Source organism: Notechis scutatus, chromosome 12 (assembly GCF_049901735.1).
Source record: "Notechis scutatus isolate UNSWTSFEM ecotype Mainland chromosome 12, rNotScu1.2, whole genome shotgun sequence".
Classification (NCBI taxonomy): domain Eukaryota; kingdom Metazoa; phylum Chordata; class Lepidosauria; order Squamata; family Elapidae; genus Notechis; species Notechis scutatus.
This window is the reverse complement of record NC_142020.1, coordinates 3,472,418-3,488,648: the sequence shown is the minus strand read 5'-3', so window position 1 is coordinate 3,488,648 and position 16,231 is coordinate 3,472,418. Positions and strand designations below refer to the sequence as shown.

The 16,231-nt window shown below is 44.7% G+C and overlaps 1 protein-coding gene across 1 annotated transcript in view; it reads left to right on the top strand.

Annotated features, from left to right (window-relative positions):
- Window positions 1-327: 327 nt before the first annotated feature.
- The window catches only part of USP7 (ubiquitin specific peptidase 7), a 92,026-nt gene continuing 76,122 nt past the window's right edge, over window positions 328-16,231 (top strand). The window contains 1 exon segment of the mRNA XM_087973134.1: window positions 328-1,074. Coding sequence (XP_087829260.1) covers window positions 960-1,074 — 115 coding nt within the window. The 5' untranslated portion in view covers window positions 328-959.

The following is a 16,231-nucleotide window of genomic DNA, read 5'->3' as shown; positions in this document are numbered from 1 at the left end:
TCCCCATCACGCCCTGTACTAGCCAGCCCAGCTATTCTTCCCCCTCCCCCCAATTTTGTCACGCTGGGGGGGTATGCCAGGGCACTCCTGAGGGACCCCTCCTCTTGCCCTTGCAGGCCCTCTTAGGGGGAGGGCGCCAATCCCCCTGGCCCCATGCCACCCACCCACCCACATCCCAGAGAGGCTGAAGGGGGTTGTGAAGACCCTCTCCCAGTCCGGGCGCGGGGCGCGCGCGCAGGCGGGAGGAGGGGTTGCCCGCCTCGCCCATGCTCCCCTCACGGGGCGCGCACCGCCCTCCCCTCGGCTCCTCCTCCTCCTCCTCCTCCTCCTCGGCGGCGGCGGCGGCAGCAGCAGCGGCGGCGGCGTCGGTTGCTGTTCCCGGGGCGGCCGCGGCGCTGCTGCTGCTGCTCCTCCTTCCTGGCTGCTCCCTCCGCGCCTTCTCCACTCCCGCTGCTGCCCAGCGACCCGGCCGGCCGAGAAGCAGGCAGGCAGGCAGGCAAAAGCCCAAGCAGGCCGGCAAGGCGGCAAGCGATTCCGGCGGCGCGGCGGAGGCCCGGGGCCCGAGGGCCGGCGGGCCTCCCTTGACTGTCGTGGCGGCGTTGGCGCGGGCCCGGCCCGGCTCGGCCGGGGCGCCCATGCGGATGTGACACTCGGCGGCGTCGGCCATTTTGAGAGCGCGAGGAGGAGGAGGAGGAGGAGGCGGAGGAGCCGCGGCCGAGCCAGGCGGGCGCGCAGAGGGCCGCTCTCCCGCCGGAGCCGGCAGCCCTCGCCGGGTGGGCCTCGGCCTCCCTCGGCTTCGCCCGCCGCCATTGGGCGCATCGCCAGCAAATACGTGCGCGTCTCCCTGCCGCCGCCGCCGCCGCCGCCGCCCCTCCTGCCCGCTGAGGAAGGCCGCGAGGAAGCCCCCGCCCCGCCCGCCGCCCCGCAGCGCCCCCGCCCGAGGGGCCCCGGCGCCCGCCATGAACCACCACCACCACCCGCCGCCGCCCCCGCAGCAGCAGCCGCCGCCGCCGCCGCCGCCGCAGAAGCCGGGCGAGCAGCAGCTCAGCGAGCCGGAGGACATGGAGATGGAAGGTAGGCGGAAAAAAAAAAAACCCGCGCCCCGCCTCTCCCCGCCGGGGGACCCCCAATACACCCCCTCGAATCGGCCTCCCGCTGCCGGAATCGGCCTCCCGCGCGCCTCCACCTGCGCAGGTGAAGCGGGGCGCCTCCCCCCCCCTCCCCTTCTTGCTTTCGCACCCCGCATCCCTGGCGCTGCTCCGACGCGCCCCCCAACTAAGCGCTTGATCGCCCTAATCTGGAGCCGCTCCAGCTCTCCAGCATCGCCCGCCGCGCCGCTCGGGGCTGCAGCCCCTCCTGGCTGCTGGGAGAGGGGTGGGGGCTTCCGATCGCGTCCCTGGACCCCCTCCCCAGCTGTGCTGGGGGTTGCCCTGTCCCCCACCCCCTCCTCCTCCCCCCCTTTGCCCCGATCCTCCTGAGCCCCCTCCCCTCCTTGGAAGGGGGAAGAGCAGCCCCTCCGCAGCAACGGGCCCCGGGCTTGTTCCCCGCTGCGTGCGTCGTCCGTCCCCCTCCGATCCCCGAAGCCCCTCCTGGGCCACGTGCGGCTGGGCTTGGCGGAGGTGGGGAAGGGTCTCTCCGGGCAGAGCCGCCAGCCCCGTGCGCGGCATCTGGGAAGACCTTCCCGAGCGCCCCCCTTCCGGGGGGAGGCGCCTGCCGTCTCGCGCGAGGCCGAAGTTTAAAAGTTTGGCAGCGCTGGGGGCGGAGGCTTCCCCGCTTGGGCGGGCGGCGGAGGGGGTCCCCGGAGGCGTCTTCCAAGCAGGGGTGGGTGGGTGGGTGGGTGGCAGGGATCGCCGCCTGCAAAGGGGAATTATTGCGTTGGGTGGGTGGGTGGGTGGGGGCGGGGGAGAAGGAGGCTGCCCCTGCAGGAATGCGCGGCCGCTGGGCCCCGCGGAGGCGCCGGCAACCCGCTCGGCCTTGGCCGGGGGGTTTTCTTTTAAAAAGCCTCCTCCGGCCCCCTTCCCCATTGTAGCTTGCACGCAGCCAGCCACGCGAGATGCTCGCCATTTTTAATTGGGGCGCCGCTGCTGCTGCTGCCAATGCTGCACGGAGGGGTTATTTACAGAGAGCGCCCCGGCTTTCGGGGCGGGGAAGCCAGCCAGCCAGCCAGCGGGCGGAAGGAAGCAAGCAAGGCTGGCGCTGCGCTGCGCTGCTCGCCCGGAGCCAGCAGGCCCCTGTCCTTGCTCAGTCATGCCGGCTGGGGGAGGAGGGGGGTTGGTTGGAGAGGAGGAAGCCTTCCCCCCAGGAAGATGCTGCTCCTGACCTCCCAGATCCGATCTCTTTCGGTGCTGCTGTCCTCTTTCCATCCATTAGAATAGATCTGGAAGGGACCTTGGAGGTCTTCTAGTCCAGCCCCTCTGCTCAAGCAGGAGAGACTACGCCATTCGGGATCAATGGCACTCCAGTCTCTTCTTGAAAGCCTCCAGTGATGGAGCACCCACAAACTTCTGCAGGCAACCGGTTCCACGGGTGAATTGTTCCCACTGTTAAAGAGAACAAGCGGGATGGTAAAAGGTCCCTATTTATATGGCCCAGTGACAAGGTTGCGTGCTTTCAGAAACCAGAACCATCTGTTTCTAAAGAAAGTAAGTGGTGGGGAATCTTATGGCCTTAAAATGATAGATGAATGTTTGGGCTACTTTGGATGGTGTGGTGTACAACACGCCTAGTTTTCTGTGCATAGGAACCTAGCTCCACATGAGAAGAAGTAGGGTTGTCTGTGGATGAGGAAGTGGTCAGTCATGCAGTCAAAAAGCATACAGTTCAGACATGCAGGATTAGGATTTCAGCAAAGACTAGAGTTGTGTTACTTTGTGACAGCTGAGAAAGGCGCAAGTTGTGGAGTGTAAAACGCGTCCTGACCTGCATGTCATGGTGCACGAACTTTGCTGCTTCATCTCGGTTCCTCATTTTAAGACTTGCTTAAACCTCAGTGGGTCATTCTTATTTCCTTCCCATTTATGTAAAACTTAAGGATCATTCTCCTTGACATCCTAGTTATTATTTCAATATTTAAGGAACTGAGTACTTCTTGTAAAATGAAATGAATTTGGATATAATTCAGCTTAGTTTTCCCCCAGCGTAGCTTACAGGTCTTCTGTCCAAACTGTTCTCACCTATTATGTTGTCCAGTTAAACAACAGTAACCATGAGGTACGTCGGGATCTTCTCTGTTTATTTTGCTTCAGATGAATTAAAAACTATTTTAAACTCTTAGCTTTTTTGTGTAATCACCATAAGCAGTTTGCTGAATGTAAAGTAACATTTTCTAAAGTAACACTTTCTTTGAAGTCCCAGAGGTGCTTTTTTCCCAAGAGGCAACTGGACTTTCTGGTTTTTTCTTTGAAGATGTTTCGCTTCTTATCCAAGAAGCTTCTTCAGCTGTCTCTGAGGCTTCTTGCATGAGAATCGAAACATCTTCAAAGAAAAACCAGAATGTCCAGTTGCCTCTTGGGAAAAAAGCACCTTTGAGACAACCATGACCTGGAGGACAGAGAATCTCCATTGACTTTCTTAGAAGAATATGTATTTTAAGAAGATAACATATTTAGAAAGTCAGTTATTTCACCATCCCTGAACTGAAATAATAATAGAAAAGTACAGTATTTTGAGATTTTGTCTGGGCTTTTCTTTCTTTATCCCAACGCCAACAAAATCCATCTTCACCTGTTCCTAGTACATGATGCCTCTAGGACAGTGTTGGCGAACATGGAAGCGCGCAAGAAACCTGGAAGAGTAAGGGGCGACGGCTGGCATGCCCGGAGAGATGGCTCTGCGTGCCACTTTCGGCATGCATGCCATAGGTTCGTCATCACGGCCTCTAGGACGTGCAATGAAAGTGGCAGGGGCTCCTTAGTCTTCGTTTGCATAACCCAGTATTCAGTGGTATACTGCGACTGTCCATGGAGGCCTCTGTATAGATCTTTAATGACTGTAATAGCCATGGATAAACCTATTTGCCAGGAATTTACCTAATCCTTTTTCAAAGCTGCCTAAGCTAGTGGATTTTATGCATGGTGATGAATTTATTGCTTGTTAATGTGTACCCTGTCTCTCTTGAGCCCGGCAACAATAAGTTGTATATTTTGAGAAAACTCTTGGCTTATCCGCTGTCTCCGTGCTGTTTATTCCTTCCCTTATTTATCCTCCTATGAGTTGCCTTACAAACCAAGAACAGGTTGGAGTTGTCGGGTTTATTTGTGGGATGATCACACAAATATAAATAGGATGGTTGAGCTCTACTTAATGAAACGGGGGTATATGAAAGTTGTTGTGTTGGTGTTTTTGGTTACTTTAAAAAAACATTTTTGGGCAGCAAATCTTTCATACGAGAAAAAAAAATGAACAAAATTCTCATGTTCATACAGTAAATAAAAAGGGTTGTTTCAAGTTTATTTAGTAAATAATATTTTGTTGGCTTCCATTCTGCATAATTACAACTTCAGTGGCAGTTAGATGATGATGACAGCAACAACAACAGCACTTAGCCTTATATACTGCTCCCATAGTACTGTACAGCCCTCTCTAAGCAGTTTACAGAGTCAGCATTTCTGGGTCCTCATTTTACTGACCTCGGAAGGATGGAAGGCCGAGTCAAGGATGATGAAGGGGGATGATATCCATTCAGTCGTGTCCTGCTCTTGATGATTCTTTGGGCCAGGTCTCCCCACATCTTCTGCTCTTTCTCTGACTGGGGTCAGCTTTGATAGCGTCCAGCCACTGTATTCCTTCATTGCCTGGTTTCCTTTTGCTGCTAACTCATCCATACATAATTGCTTTCAGTGAATTCCCCTGCATGACATGGCCAAAATAAATGATATGTATGACATTGGACCATTTTCATGCCTTGTTCTTTGAAGGGAACCCTAATCTGGATTCCTGGTGTGAAGGTAACAGTTCATTTATCCCACATACCATTTGGGTGCGGTTGTACTTAGCTTGCTGCCAGTTAAAGCCAACCATATACCCCACATTTTTATAACGAATGATATTGATAGTCCCGGACATACAACCACAATTGCACTCAAAAGTTGTTAAATAAATCATTGCAGTTGTTAACATCAGGGTTGTTAAGTGGATCTGGCTTCCCACTGACTTTTCTTGCCAGAAGGTTGCAAAAAGTGATCACATGGCCCTGGGACACTGCAACCGTCACAAGTGCGATTCAGTTGCTGAGCGTCTGAATTTTGATCATGTGGCCATGGGGATGCAGCGACGCCCGTAAGTGTGAGAAGTGGTCATAAGTCATTTTTTTTCAGTGCTGTTGTAACTTCGGTCACTATATGAGCTGTTGTAAGGTGAGGACTACCTGTACATGCTTATCCAAAAGGATTCACGGTTCAGTGGGAGGAACCGATTTAAGCAAAGGCAGAGTGAGGAGGAGAAAATTGTGGACTTACTTCAGTTATATAAACTTTAGGTTAATTACAGTAAGAGATGAAGGGTTGCAGGGTAATTTTGTTTTGCTTTTGCCAAAGGCTCCACATTAAATTTAGATTTGAGGAGGCATTTTAAAGGTAAGAAGTGGATGAGGCAATTCCAGCCATCTAGGACAGCAGGAGAAAGAGGGAGAATTGAGGAAGTAGAAGAAGTTTGCATAATTGGAAGTGGAGAAACTGGATAGGCGATGGGGCAGGAGAAGAAGACGTCCACTGAGTATCGTGAAAAGGAAAGAAGGATAAACAGGAAGGGAGTTTAAACAGATGCCTTGTAGTCTGACTGAAGGCAGGTGTGATGAATACATCTGGGTAGAGAATTTTGAATGGAGAGTGTGAGGTTTTTTAAAACAGATAAGTTGAGAGATGTCCAGGATGTGGAGCTCCTTATTTAGGCTAAAGGAAAGATAGATTTTGCAATGTTATCAAAGGAGAAAATATGTGATTTGAAAATAAGGAGTAGTAAATTCCGTCGGATTTGGGATTATCAGGGCGGTAGATGGGATACTGGAAACTGAGCTGAGCCAGAAACACTGTGTGGAAAAAGGAATGATGGCAGTTCAAGAACAATGTCTGGAAGACATCCCCACAAGGACAAAACAGCTTGGAGGCCAGATTATCCATTTTGAGTCCTGAGGGTCATGAGTGGAGTTATCCACATGACCGACCAGATTTTATGATTTTTTTTTGAGATGGTCATTAAGTGATGGATGGCAGTCGTAAAGTGAACACTCCACTCGTAAAGTGAGTCAGTGGGTGGGTTTTTTTTTTTTTTTTTTTTTTGACAAACTGGTCCCAAAGGCTGGAAACCAGCAAAAAATACATCATAAATCGGGATCAGGTGACTGTGGATTGCTGCAATTGGCTGTAAAATTGTATAATCCCCAGTCTCCAAAATGGGATCATGTGATGGGGGCATATTTTCATGAGAATTCTGGAACAGGATGGTAAGGTCTTTTTGGGGAAGGGTCTGTCACAACCTCACTTGGCTGCTAAGTGGCCAGTCATTAAGCAAGGGCCACTAGTCATAGATGAAAGTTCTTGCTTCAAGTTTTGGAAACAATGAGCAGAGAGGCAGGAAGAAAGTAAACCTGAGAGTAAATTACAAGGATGTGTAGCAAAACGCAAACGCAAAGCAGGAGAGCAATCAGTTGTATAGAGATTAAAGAGGAAAAACTGCAGTAGACTGTCAAAAACACCAGCATTCTGAACTTGAACTGTGTTACAGAGGTACCAATTGTGATTGTATTACATATAAATATAAATTCTTGTGCTGACATTCTAACCAGTATAATAAATGAAAATGCTGAGATAATTTTCCAGCAGATACTGCTTGAAGGCTAAGTGGATATTTTCTTTTCCTTCAGTTCTGAGAATGTGAGCAATACATTTTTTTTAAAGCTTTGGTCAGGTGTCCATTCCAGCATTTCTGGAAGGGTGTTTTTCATTTTGCTGCGGACACTCATGTTAACTTGTACCTTGATTAACTCATGTTAATCAAAGTACAAGTCAAATCCTTGATTGCTTCAATTTTGTCCTTAATTCCTGCTCTTTGAAGTAAACCAGTTTAGAAAACAAATCCACCTATGTGCAGTGTAGCTATTTGGTTTTACCACATACTTTTCCATTTCTTAGACTTCGATTCTTGAAGAATAAATAACTTTGAACCTGTAGCATCAGACTGATTTCTAATGAAACTCTAGATTTTTTTTGTTTTTGTGAGTTGGTCAGAGGCAGGATTTGGGTTCATAAAACCAAAATCGTTTAAATAAAAGGGTAAATTTGTTGCTGATGTGAGAGGAACAAAGCAACCTAAATTGCACAAAGTGAAAAAAAGTAGAATTTTTGCATTGCTCGAACAGATCAGAAAGATGTCAGTGAGAAATAGTCTCAATTTTTTCCAGGGACTAAAATATATGGTAATTTCTCTGAGATGAAACTATTCACAAGACTAATTTAACTGAAATTCAACCTTTTTGACATCATGTAAGAATACCAGAGATGCTGCTCCATCATATAGATCAGGGGTGTCTAACCTTGGTAAGTTTAAGACTTGTGGACTTCAACTCCCAGAATTGCTAGCTGGGGAATTCTACAAGCTAAAGTCCACAAGTCTTAAAATTGCCATGATTGGACACCCTGATGTAGATGCTGATTATAGCCTTTTACTCCTGGACTGTTTGCACCTTGGAAATGGACCAGACAGAATGCAGGACATCACAAACATTCTGTTTGGTTCTTGACAAACCACATTATCAAACCAAAACTGAGTTGATTATTGATGTGAAAATACTGGAAAAGGGTTGGGATTTTGTTCCTGTTTCTGCTTTTATTCATTAGTGAATGAGGTACAGTACTTAGGGCAGAAGTGGGGGCTTGCTTTATTAATTTTTCAGGTGTTTAAATTGTAGGTTCTGAACATGAAGTAAAATCTCAATAGGTTTTAGTTTATTTTACAGTTCAGCAGGTTTAATTGAGATTGTTGAAAGTGTCAATTCCTTTCCTATTTCTACTAAACCTCATTTCCCATTCATGTTATTGTCCTCCAAATAATAATAATGGACAGAATCACCATTAGTCAATTGCAAAAGGCAGTTTGACTTGGAACAGCTTAAATCCCGTGGTGATTTTTTTAATGCCATCAAACAACAACATCTGCCTGTCCCAGGTCCTTTGGAAAGACTCAGTAGGTGGATAAAAATGCCAAATCCTGTCTAAACATCTGTCTGACTGTGACCAACTATAATTGTCAATCAGAAAGACAAAAAAGTCTGGAAAACAGGTGTGTCAGTACCTGGAGACTGTCAGAAGAGAAAAGAAAGAACTGGGGTGGGGATCACAAAACACAAAGAGCAGCAAATAGAAATGGAATGATTGTGCCAGAAGAAAGCAAAGATAGTCCCAATAGTAATAGGTGCAATCCCAAAACATCTGGAGCACCACTTGAACACCATCAACATGGACAAAATCCCTACCAGTCAATTGCAAAAGGCAATTTGACTTGGAACAACTTACATCCTACACGGATATCTTTAATACCATCATAACATTTGCCTACCCCAAGTCTTGGGAAGGTTTCAATCGGTTGATAAAAATGCCAAATTCTGTCTAAACATCTTTGTGATGAACCATAATAAATTCTTTGATAGTTAAGAGCCCATCACTTGAGGATTTAATGTGTCTTTTCTATTTTTAGCTTTTCCTGCTATTTCTGAACTTTAAAAAATTGGTTGATGTTAAGAGTAACTTACAGCATTTCGCAAAACAAAGCATGTTTGGTTCAGGCACAAATAGGTTCTTAATAAAATGTTTTGTGTGTTTGATCTGTGGTGGTATATTTTTTTAAATAAATGAACTGACTTCTTTCCTACATTTCAAGATTGGCTTATTATATCATAGGTTAACTAGCCATAGTTTGTGCACATATGAGTAGACTAAAATTCATTGAAATGGAAGCTGTTGACTCCTGAAATTGCCTCCGAAGAGACTGAGCCTGAGGCTCAGGATATTTGATAACCCTTCAAGGATATGAACCCGACCACCGTATTGTGGCTGCAAGTAAGTTTCGTTGGGTGTCATAACGAGTCATTGCTAAATCTGAACAAACCTTGTCCTCCTTTTCGGGAGGAACCATTAAGGAGGATGAGTGTCTCTGAATCTCCCACGTAGATAAACAGAAAGTGGCCAAGCATTTCCATTAATAAGATGCTCTTGCTTGGGCTTACATAACATCTATTTAAGTAGTTTGTTTCATGTTAACATTTGTGCTGGTGTATATTTTGATTATGACCATTGTTTGGTACAAAGCTGGGAAACCTTATCATTATTGTGTCCTTTCTCTGGCTTTTATCTTCTCTGCATTAACTCAGGGCAAAGGAAACAGAATAGCTATTTCTTTTTCATAACATGTCGTGGACTTGATTAGCCCAATTATGTACTTGTATCTATGTAACCAGCGGAAGACCGAAAGCCAACACGGTTATCAGACTTGTGTATGGCAACGGGCATCTCATAGGACCAACTGCCAGCTGGTTATAAGGACGTGAGCATACTGTGTTAAATTCCTGTCTGTTGGGGAACTATTTTGGGAGAGGGGGTGAAGGTACTGGCTAGAAGAAACCGGGGGGAAGGAGAGAAGTTTCTTCCCTGCAGTTTCTTGGGCCACTAACTGTAATCACTCCCCTGGCAGAATGGAGAATGCAGATCTTGTAGGAAAATGGGTGTCTGAGGAAATACTTCATATGAAAGAGCTCGTCCTGAGAAGAAGTGGGGCATTCCTTCAGGAGATGGAAAGCTTATTTAATGGCTTATTTAATCATTAGAAATTGTTACTTGCAACAGGTGGAGCCTGCCCGGAAATGGCCTGCCTAGGGAATGCTGGGGTGGAGACTAGTTATGACTCTTGTTGCCACCAATGACATGAGGAAATGTGAGGTCCTGGATTCCAGTTGGTTGCTTGGAGGTGGTTGAGAGCTAGGATCTTCTGTCTCTGGAATTCTTTCTTCCACATGAAAACATCAGGTAGACGAAACTAAGGGTCTTAATGGTAGCATAAAGGGAATGGGGTTTAAATTATTTGGGGGAGGGGGATTGGATTCATTGTGGGCCACACAGGACCTGCGTGAAAGGGCATATAAGGACGAAGCAGGAACTGAATGGGATGGGTTCGTGTTGATATTGGAGGAGACAAAATGGTAAGCTAAAAGCCTGAGAATGTCACTTTTCAGCAACATCACTTTATGCTAGCATAAATGCTAAGTCTGAAAGGTAATTTTGGTACTAAGACACGTTATACTGACCCACCAAATTATTCGGCAAAATATTTAAAGGCGAATGAAGTCAGAAACTTCTGTAGTAAAAGGATAGTAATGGTTTTCTTAATTTATTGTTCCGTATACTGGATAAATGTGTGTTACAAATAAATGACATGTTTAGATAATTTGAACTAGAATAGCTCATGAAACTGAACAGAGGAGCGTGAAATCTAGCACTGGCTACTATTGGCTTTCAATAGTAGGTGTCATCAAATGTTAAGTGAAAAACTGCCAAGGAAACGCAAAACAAAAACAAAAAAATAGAAATCCTTTAACCTCATTTTCAAATGAAGGCATTGGGAGCATCTTTCAGAACATCTAGAAATGATTGAAGAACATATTTTGGAGGGTGTCTGGTTTGGATTACCTGCAGACATCTAGAATAAAGTTCTGAATTAAAAATTATGTGGAACAATCCAACATGGCTTTTTAATGATCTGAACCAGAAGCAAGAGATACATATTATTTGGGGAAGGGGGGGAATTAAGCCAGTGCATGTGGAAAAATAGGGATGGTGGTCACCTTGCTTTTCCAGTAGAAGATATCTGGGTGAGTGCGCTCCATATGTAGACTGTATAATTATCCTTTTCAAATGACCTCATGTAAGTAGTACTTTATTTGATGTTAGAACAGTACTGTAGTGTTGTAATATTTTCAGGATATTGGACAAAGATGTAACAATTATATTGAAGCATTCTCAAGATGGCTTAGTTGAAATAACTTTCAGGTTGTTATCCCAGGAAAATGATGCTGTGTATATAAAGTGCAGAAGAGAAACCAGTTGGACCTGTACTGCTTTGAATGTCAAAACAATGTTTGGAAGTGGCTGCAAAGGTGTGGAGGCAGAAGTCACTTGGTGATGAGTTCCAACTTGCCCCAAATCCTTGGATTGTTACAGGTTCATAAAGATAATCGTTAGGAAAATGGGGACAAGGACAACAACCTTGTGAAGCCTCGTAGCTGGTCTGCCAGTGCCGGAGACTTGTACAATGGAATTAAAGGAATTAAAAACATTGAAAGAATTTCCCAAGGCGCATCTCTTCCCTCACTGAAATTTTACTGGTACTTCTATTGAGCATGCCAAATTCTCAACTCCGTTTATGTTTTGACCAGAACAACAGTGGCAAGTTGTGCATAATGTTAATTTATTAGTTTTACTCTCATCATCAAGATAGAAATCAGCCAGGTTCCCAGTTCATTTGTTTATTTATTCATGGCCCTTTTGGTGTTTATTTGTTTAGAGACCCATCAACTCTGGATGGCTTACGTGGTAAAAGACAAAAGAAGGGGGGGAAATCCTGAACAGTTGAAGGGATAAATAAAATAACCTAAAGAAAACTGACAGGCACTTAACAGCTGACGTTCCCCAAACCTGGAGCAAAGCCAAACTTTCAGTGACTTGTGGAAAACCTTCGGATTGGGAACCATGGGATATCTGAGGAAGAAATGCTTCCTGGGTGACGCTGTGCATTTGCAGCCCCAGAATCCCATCTTAGTGGACAGGCAGACAGTATTGGAGATCAGCTGTCCCTCAACTAGTTAGGCCATTTCCCATGAAGGGCTTTAGAGGTGATAACCTACACCTTGAGGTGCATCCAGAAGGCAACTGGTAACCAACATAAATAATAAAAAAAGGACTGAAACATGGGCATACTATGGTATATGTAACTGTAAGCCACCCAGAGTTATCCAATGTCAGAATAGCACAGCATAGCATAGCATAACAGAGTTGGAAGGGACCTTGGAGATCTTCTAGTCCAACCCCCTGCTTAGGCAGGAAATAGCAAATGGTTATTCAGTCTCTTCTTTAAAGCTTCCGGCATTGGAGCAACTACAACTTATGAGGCAAGTTGTTCCACTGATCAACTGTTCTCACCGTCAGGAAATTCCTCCTTATTTCTAGGTTGCTTCTCTCCTTGATTAGTTTCCATCCATTGCTTCTTGTCCTGCCTTCAGGGGCTTTGGAGAATAGCTTGAATCCCCTCCTCTCTGTGGAAGCCCCTCAAATATTGGAAGACTGCTCTTATGTCTCCCCTGGTCCTTCTCTTCACTAGACTAGCCAGGCCCAGCTCCTGCAACCGTTTGTTGTATGTTTTAGCCTCCAGTCCCCTCATCATCCTGGTTGCTCTTATCTGCACTTTTTCTAAGATGGTAAGATAGGCGGCCAATGAATTAAAATAAATAAGTAAATGCATGCATGCATGCATACATAAATGCTCGCTTCCATATTCTGGACCAGCTGTCACTTCTAACTGATCTTTAAGAACAGCTTTATGTCTAGCACGTTGCAGTAATCCACTCATCAGGTGAACCAAAAATGCCACCTTTTTTATAATCTGAGGGCAACATTTGTATGGGACAACAACTGTAAATTTAATGTGGGCTTTATTTATACAATTAAATTAGGAGGTTTTCCCCCCCTATTGTGTCTGAATCCTGAAGACTACCTGGCCAAGTCCTTGCAGACTTCTTTGGCAAGATTTTCCAGGAGTACTTCCTCATTGCTTCCTTCCCAGGGCTGGAGAGAGAATGGCCAAAATCACTGGGCTGGCTTTGTGCTCAAGGCAAGATCAGAACTCACGGTCTCCCTGTTTCTTTCTAGCTGGATGCCTTCACCTGTTGAAGCTTTTGTTTGGTGTGATTTTCAATGACACTATTTGATTTGGATTTGGATGTGCAATCAAACCAGAATTAGTCATAACAAAGTTTTGATTTGGTACAATGTTGAACTATGCGTATTTTCTCAAATATGCATTTTACTGTCTTTGAATAGTGCAATTAATATGCATTGAAATTCTCATTCTATCTCAGTATGCTTGCATTTATACAAAGAGGGCACAATCTGTCCTTTTCTACTTGTTTGATTAAAATGGTGTATGGAACATATTCTCAAAGGTTTTTAGATTATGCTGGAAGTGATATGAAAAGGCTCACTTATGTTTATTTTCATTAATAGTTATTTACTATGTTCAGATAATGTACAGGTGAAACTCAAAAAATTAGAATATTGTGCAAAAGTTCATTTATTTCAGTAATGCAACTTAAAAGATGAAACTAATATATGAGATAGACTCATTACATGCAAAGCAAGATAGTTCAAGCCATGATTTGTCATAATTGTGATTATTATGGCTTACAGCTCATGAAAACCCCAAATCCACAATCTCAGAAAATTAGAATATTACATGCAATCAATAAAACAAGGATTGTCCATAGAACAATATCAGACCTCTGAAAAGTATAAGCATGCATATGTACTCAGTACTTGGTTTGGGCCCCTTTTGCAGCAATTATAGCCTCAATGCGGCATGGTATGGAAGCTATCAGCCTGTGGCACTGCTGAGGTGTTATGGGAGACCAGGATGCTTCAATAGCGGCCTTCAGCTCTTCTGCATTATGTGGTCTCATGTCTCTCATCTTTCTCTTGGCAATGCCCCATAGATTCTCTATGGGGTTCAGGTCAGGCGAGTTTGCTGGCCAATCAAGCACAGTAATCCCACAGTCATTGAACCAGGTTTTGGTGCTTTTGGCAGTGTGGGCAGTTGCCAAGTCTAGCTGGAAAATGAAGTCAGCATCCCCATAAAGCTTGTCTGTGGAAGGAAGCATGAAGTGCTTAAAATCTCCTGGTAGACGGTTGCGTTGACCCTGGACTTAATGAAGCACAGTAGACCTGGCATGACATGGCTCCCCAAATCAACACAGATTGTGGAAACTTCACACTGGACTTCAAGCATCTTGCAGTGTGTGCCTCTCCATTCTTCCTCCAGACTCTGGGTCCTTGGTTTCCAAATGAGATGCAAAAGTTGCTCTCATCAGAAAAGAGGACTTTGGACCACTGAGCAACAGATCAGTTCTGTTTTCCTTTAGCCCAGGTAAGATGCTTCTGATGTTTGTTGTTCAGGAGTGACTTGACAAGAGGAATACAACATTTGAAGCTCATGTCCAGGATCCGTCTGTGTGTGGTGGCTCTTGATGCACTGACTGCAGCCTCAGTCCACTCCTTGTGAAAGTCCCCAACACTTTTGAATGGCCTTTTCCTGACACTCCTCTCCAGGTTGTGGTCATCCCTGCTGCTTGTGCACCTTTTTCTTCCACACTTTTCCCTTGCACATAACTTTCTATCAATGTGCTTTGATACAGCACTTTGGGAACATCCAGCTTCTTTTGCAATTACCTTTTGAGGCTTTCCCTCCTTATGGAGGGTGTCAGTGATGGTTTTCTGCACAACTGTCAGGTCAGCAGTCTTTCCCATGATTGTGATTCCTACTGGACTAGACTGAGAGACCATTTAAAGGCTCAGGAACCCTTTGCAGGTGGTTATGGCTTAATTAGCTGATTAGAGTGGGACACTTTGAGCCTAGAATATTGAACCTTTTCACAATATTCTAATTTTCTGAGATTATGGATTTGGGGTTTTCATGAGCTGCAAGCAATAATCATCTCAATTATGTCAAATCACGGCTTGAACTATCTTGCTTTGCATGTAATGAGTCTATCTCATATATTAGGTTCACCTTTTAAGTTGCATTACTGAAATAAATGAACTTTTGCATGATATTCTAATTTTTCGAGTTTCACCTATAGACATTTCAGAAAGAAATTTTAAATACGCTGGTAGCAGGCCATGAAAGCAGGAGACTGGGAATTCAAGTCCTGCCTTAGCCATGAAATCCAGCTGTTGGGCCAGCCAATCTATCTTAAAGGGTTGTTTTTATGGGGAAAATAGGAAGAGAAAGGTGCATTGGATATGTTCGCTGCCTTGAGTTATTTGTAGAATTAATAAAGCCGGAAATAAACAAATAAATAAATATATTTTAATGGGTTTGAATCAATTCCCTCTGTATCCAATCATATCTGTATGTCTAAAAGAGCTTTTTAGATACTGGGATAATTTTGAAGGTTAGGTGTGAAGGGTTGAAAGTTTCAAGAATAGTTTTTACTATATTACAGAATAGTGGTGCCATTATTTAATTTATTAAAACCCCAGAGGTCATAGGCAAGCTTTTAGCTGTACCTACGGAAATGTTTTAGATTTCCATGAGCACCTGTTGGTCTGCTATTGATATTGTCTACAAGAGAGCAGATAATTGCATGGCTAATAAAAAGAAAATACTTTTATAAATCAAAGTGAGGTAGACCACTGGCTAGATGACTGGAATTGTAATTGAGCGACACACTCTTGCTCACATCTATTATATAGTCTGCTCACTAGGTAAATTATTTTTATTCTTAGACAACTCCATTGACGAAAAATAAAAGAAGGAACTGAAACTGAAGGTCTGACCTATTTAACTTTGTTATCGCAGCTAAAAAGATCACAACATTGATAAAGACTGAGGTTTGAGATAAGAGCTCTTTACCAACCATCAAGAAACTCAAACAGTGGGAGGCATTGTGTAGGGCTTGGTTAAGTCTGTGCTTTGGGCATAATATATCCAATTCATTTTGGCCATGGATGGTACGCTGATTAAAAAAAATATATAGGTTGAGTAAATGGATCTTCCATTCTTGTTTACCCTGAATCCTAAACTCCATTTAGAGCTGCATGGGTTTCTTCCTGCAGTAATTAATATCAGGCAGTGTAGCCAGGAACAAACAAACCCAAAACATTGGAGGTGGTTTTGGTATGTTCATCCTGCTATGCTGGCTGATAAGGGGAAAAAATCCACACAACTCTAAATGGAGTTTAGGATTCCAGGTAAACAAGAATGGAAGATCCAGTCACTCCCCTGTTTTTAAAAAAATGCTCTGGGTTCTGGGAGATACAAGCTGAAATTCTGAATTGGGTACTGTGAGTAAAATAGATATTAGCCATTCTATTCCTCCATCATTACTGAGATCTATAGGAAATTCTGTCAATTAAAATAAACCAGAGCTAATCTGAAAAGAGTGTACTTTCCTTTTTTTCAATTTCCTGAAAGCAGA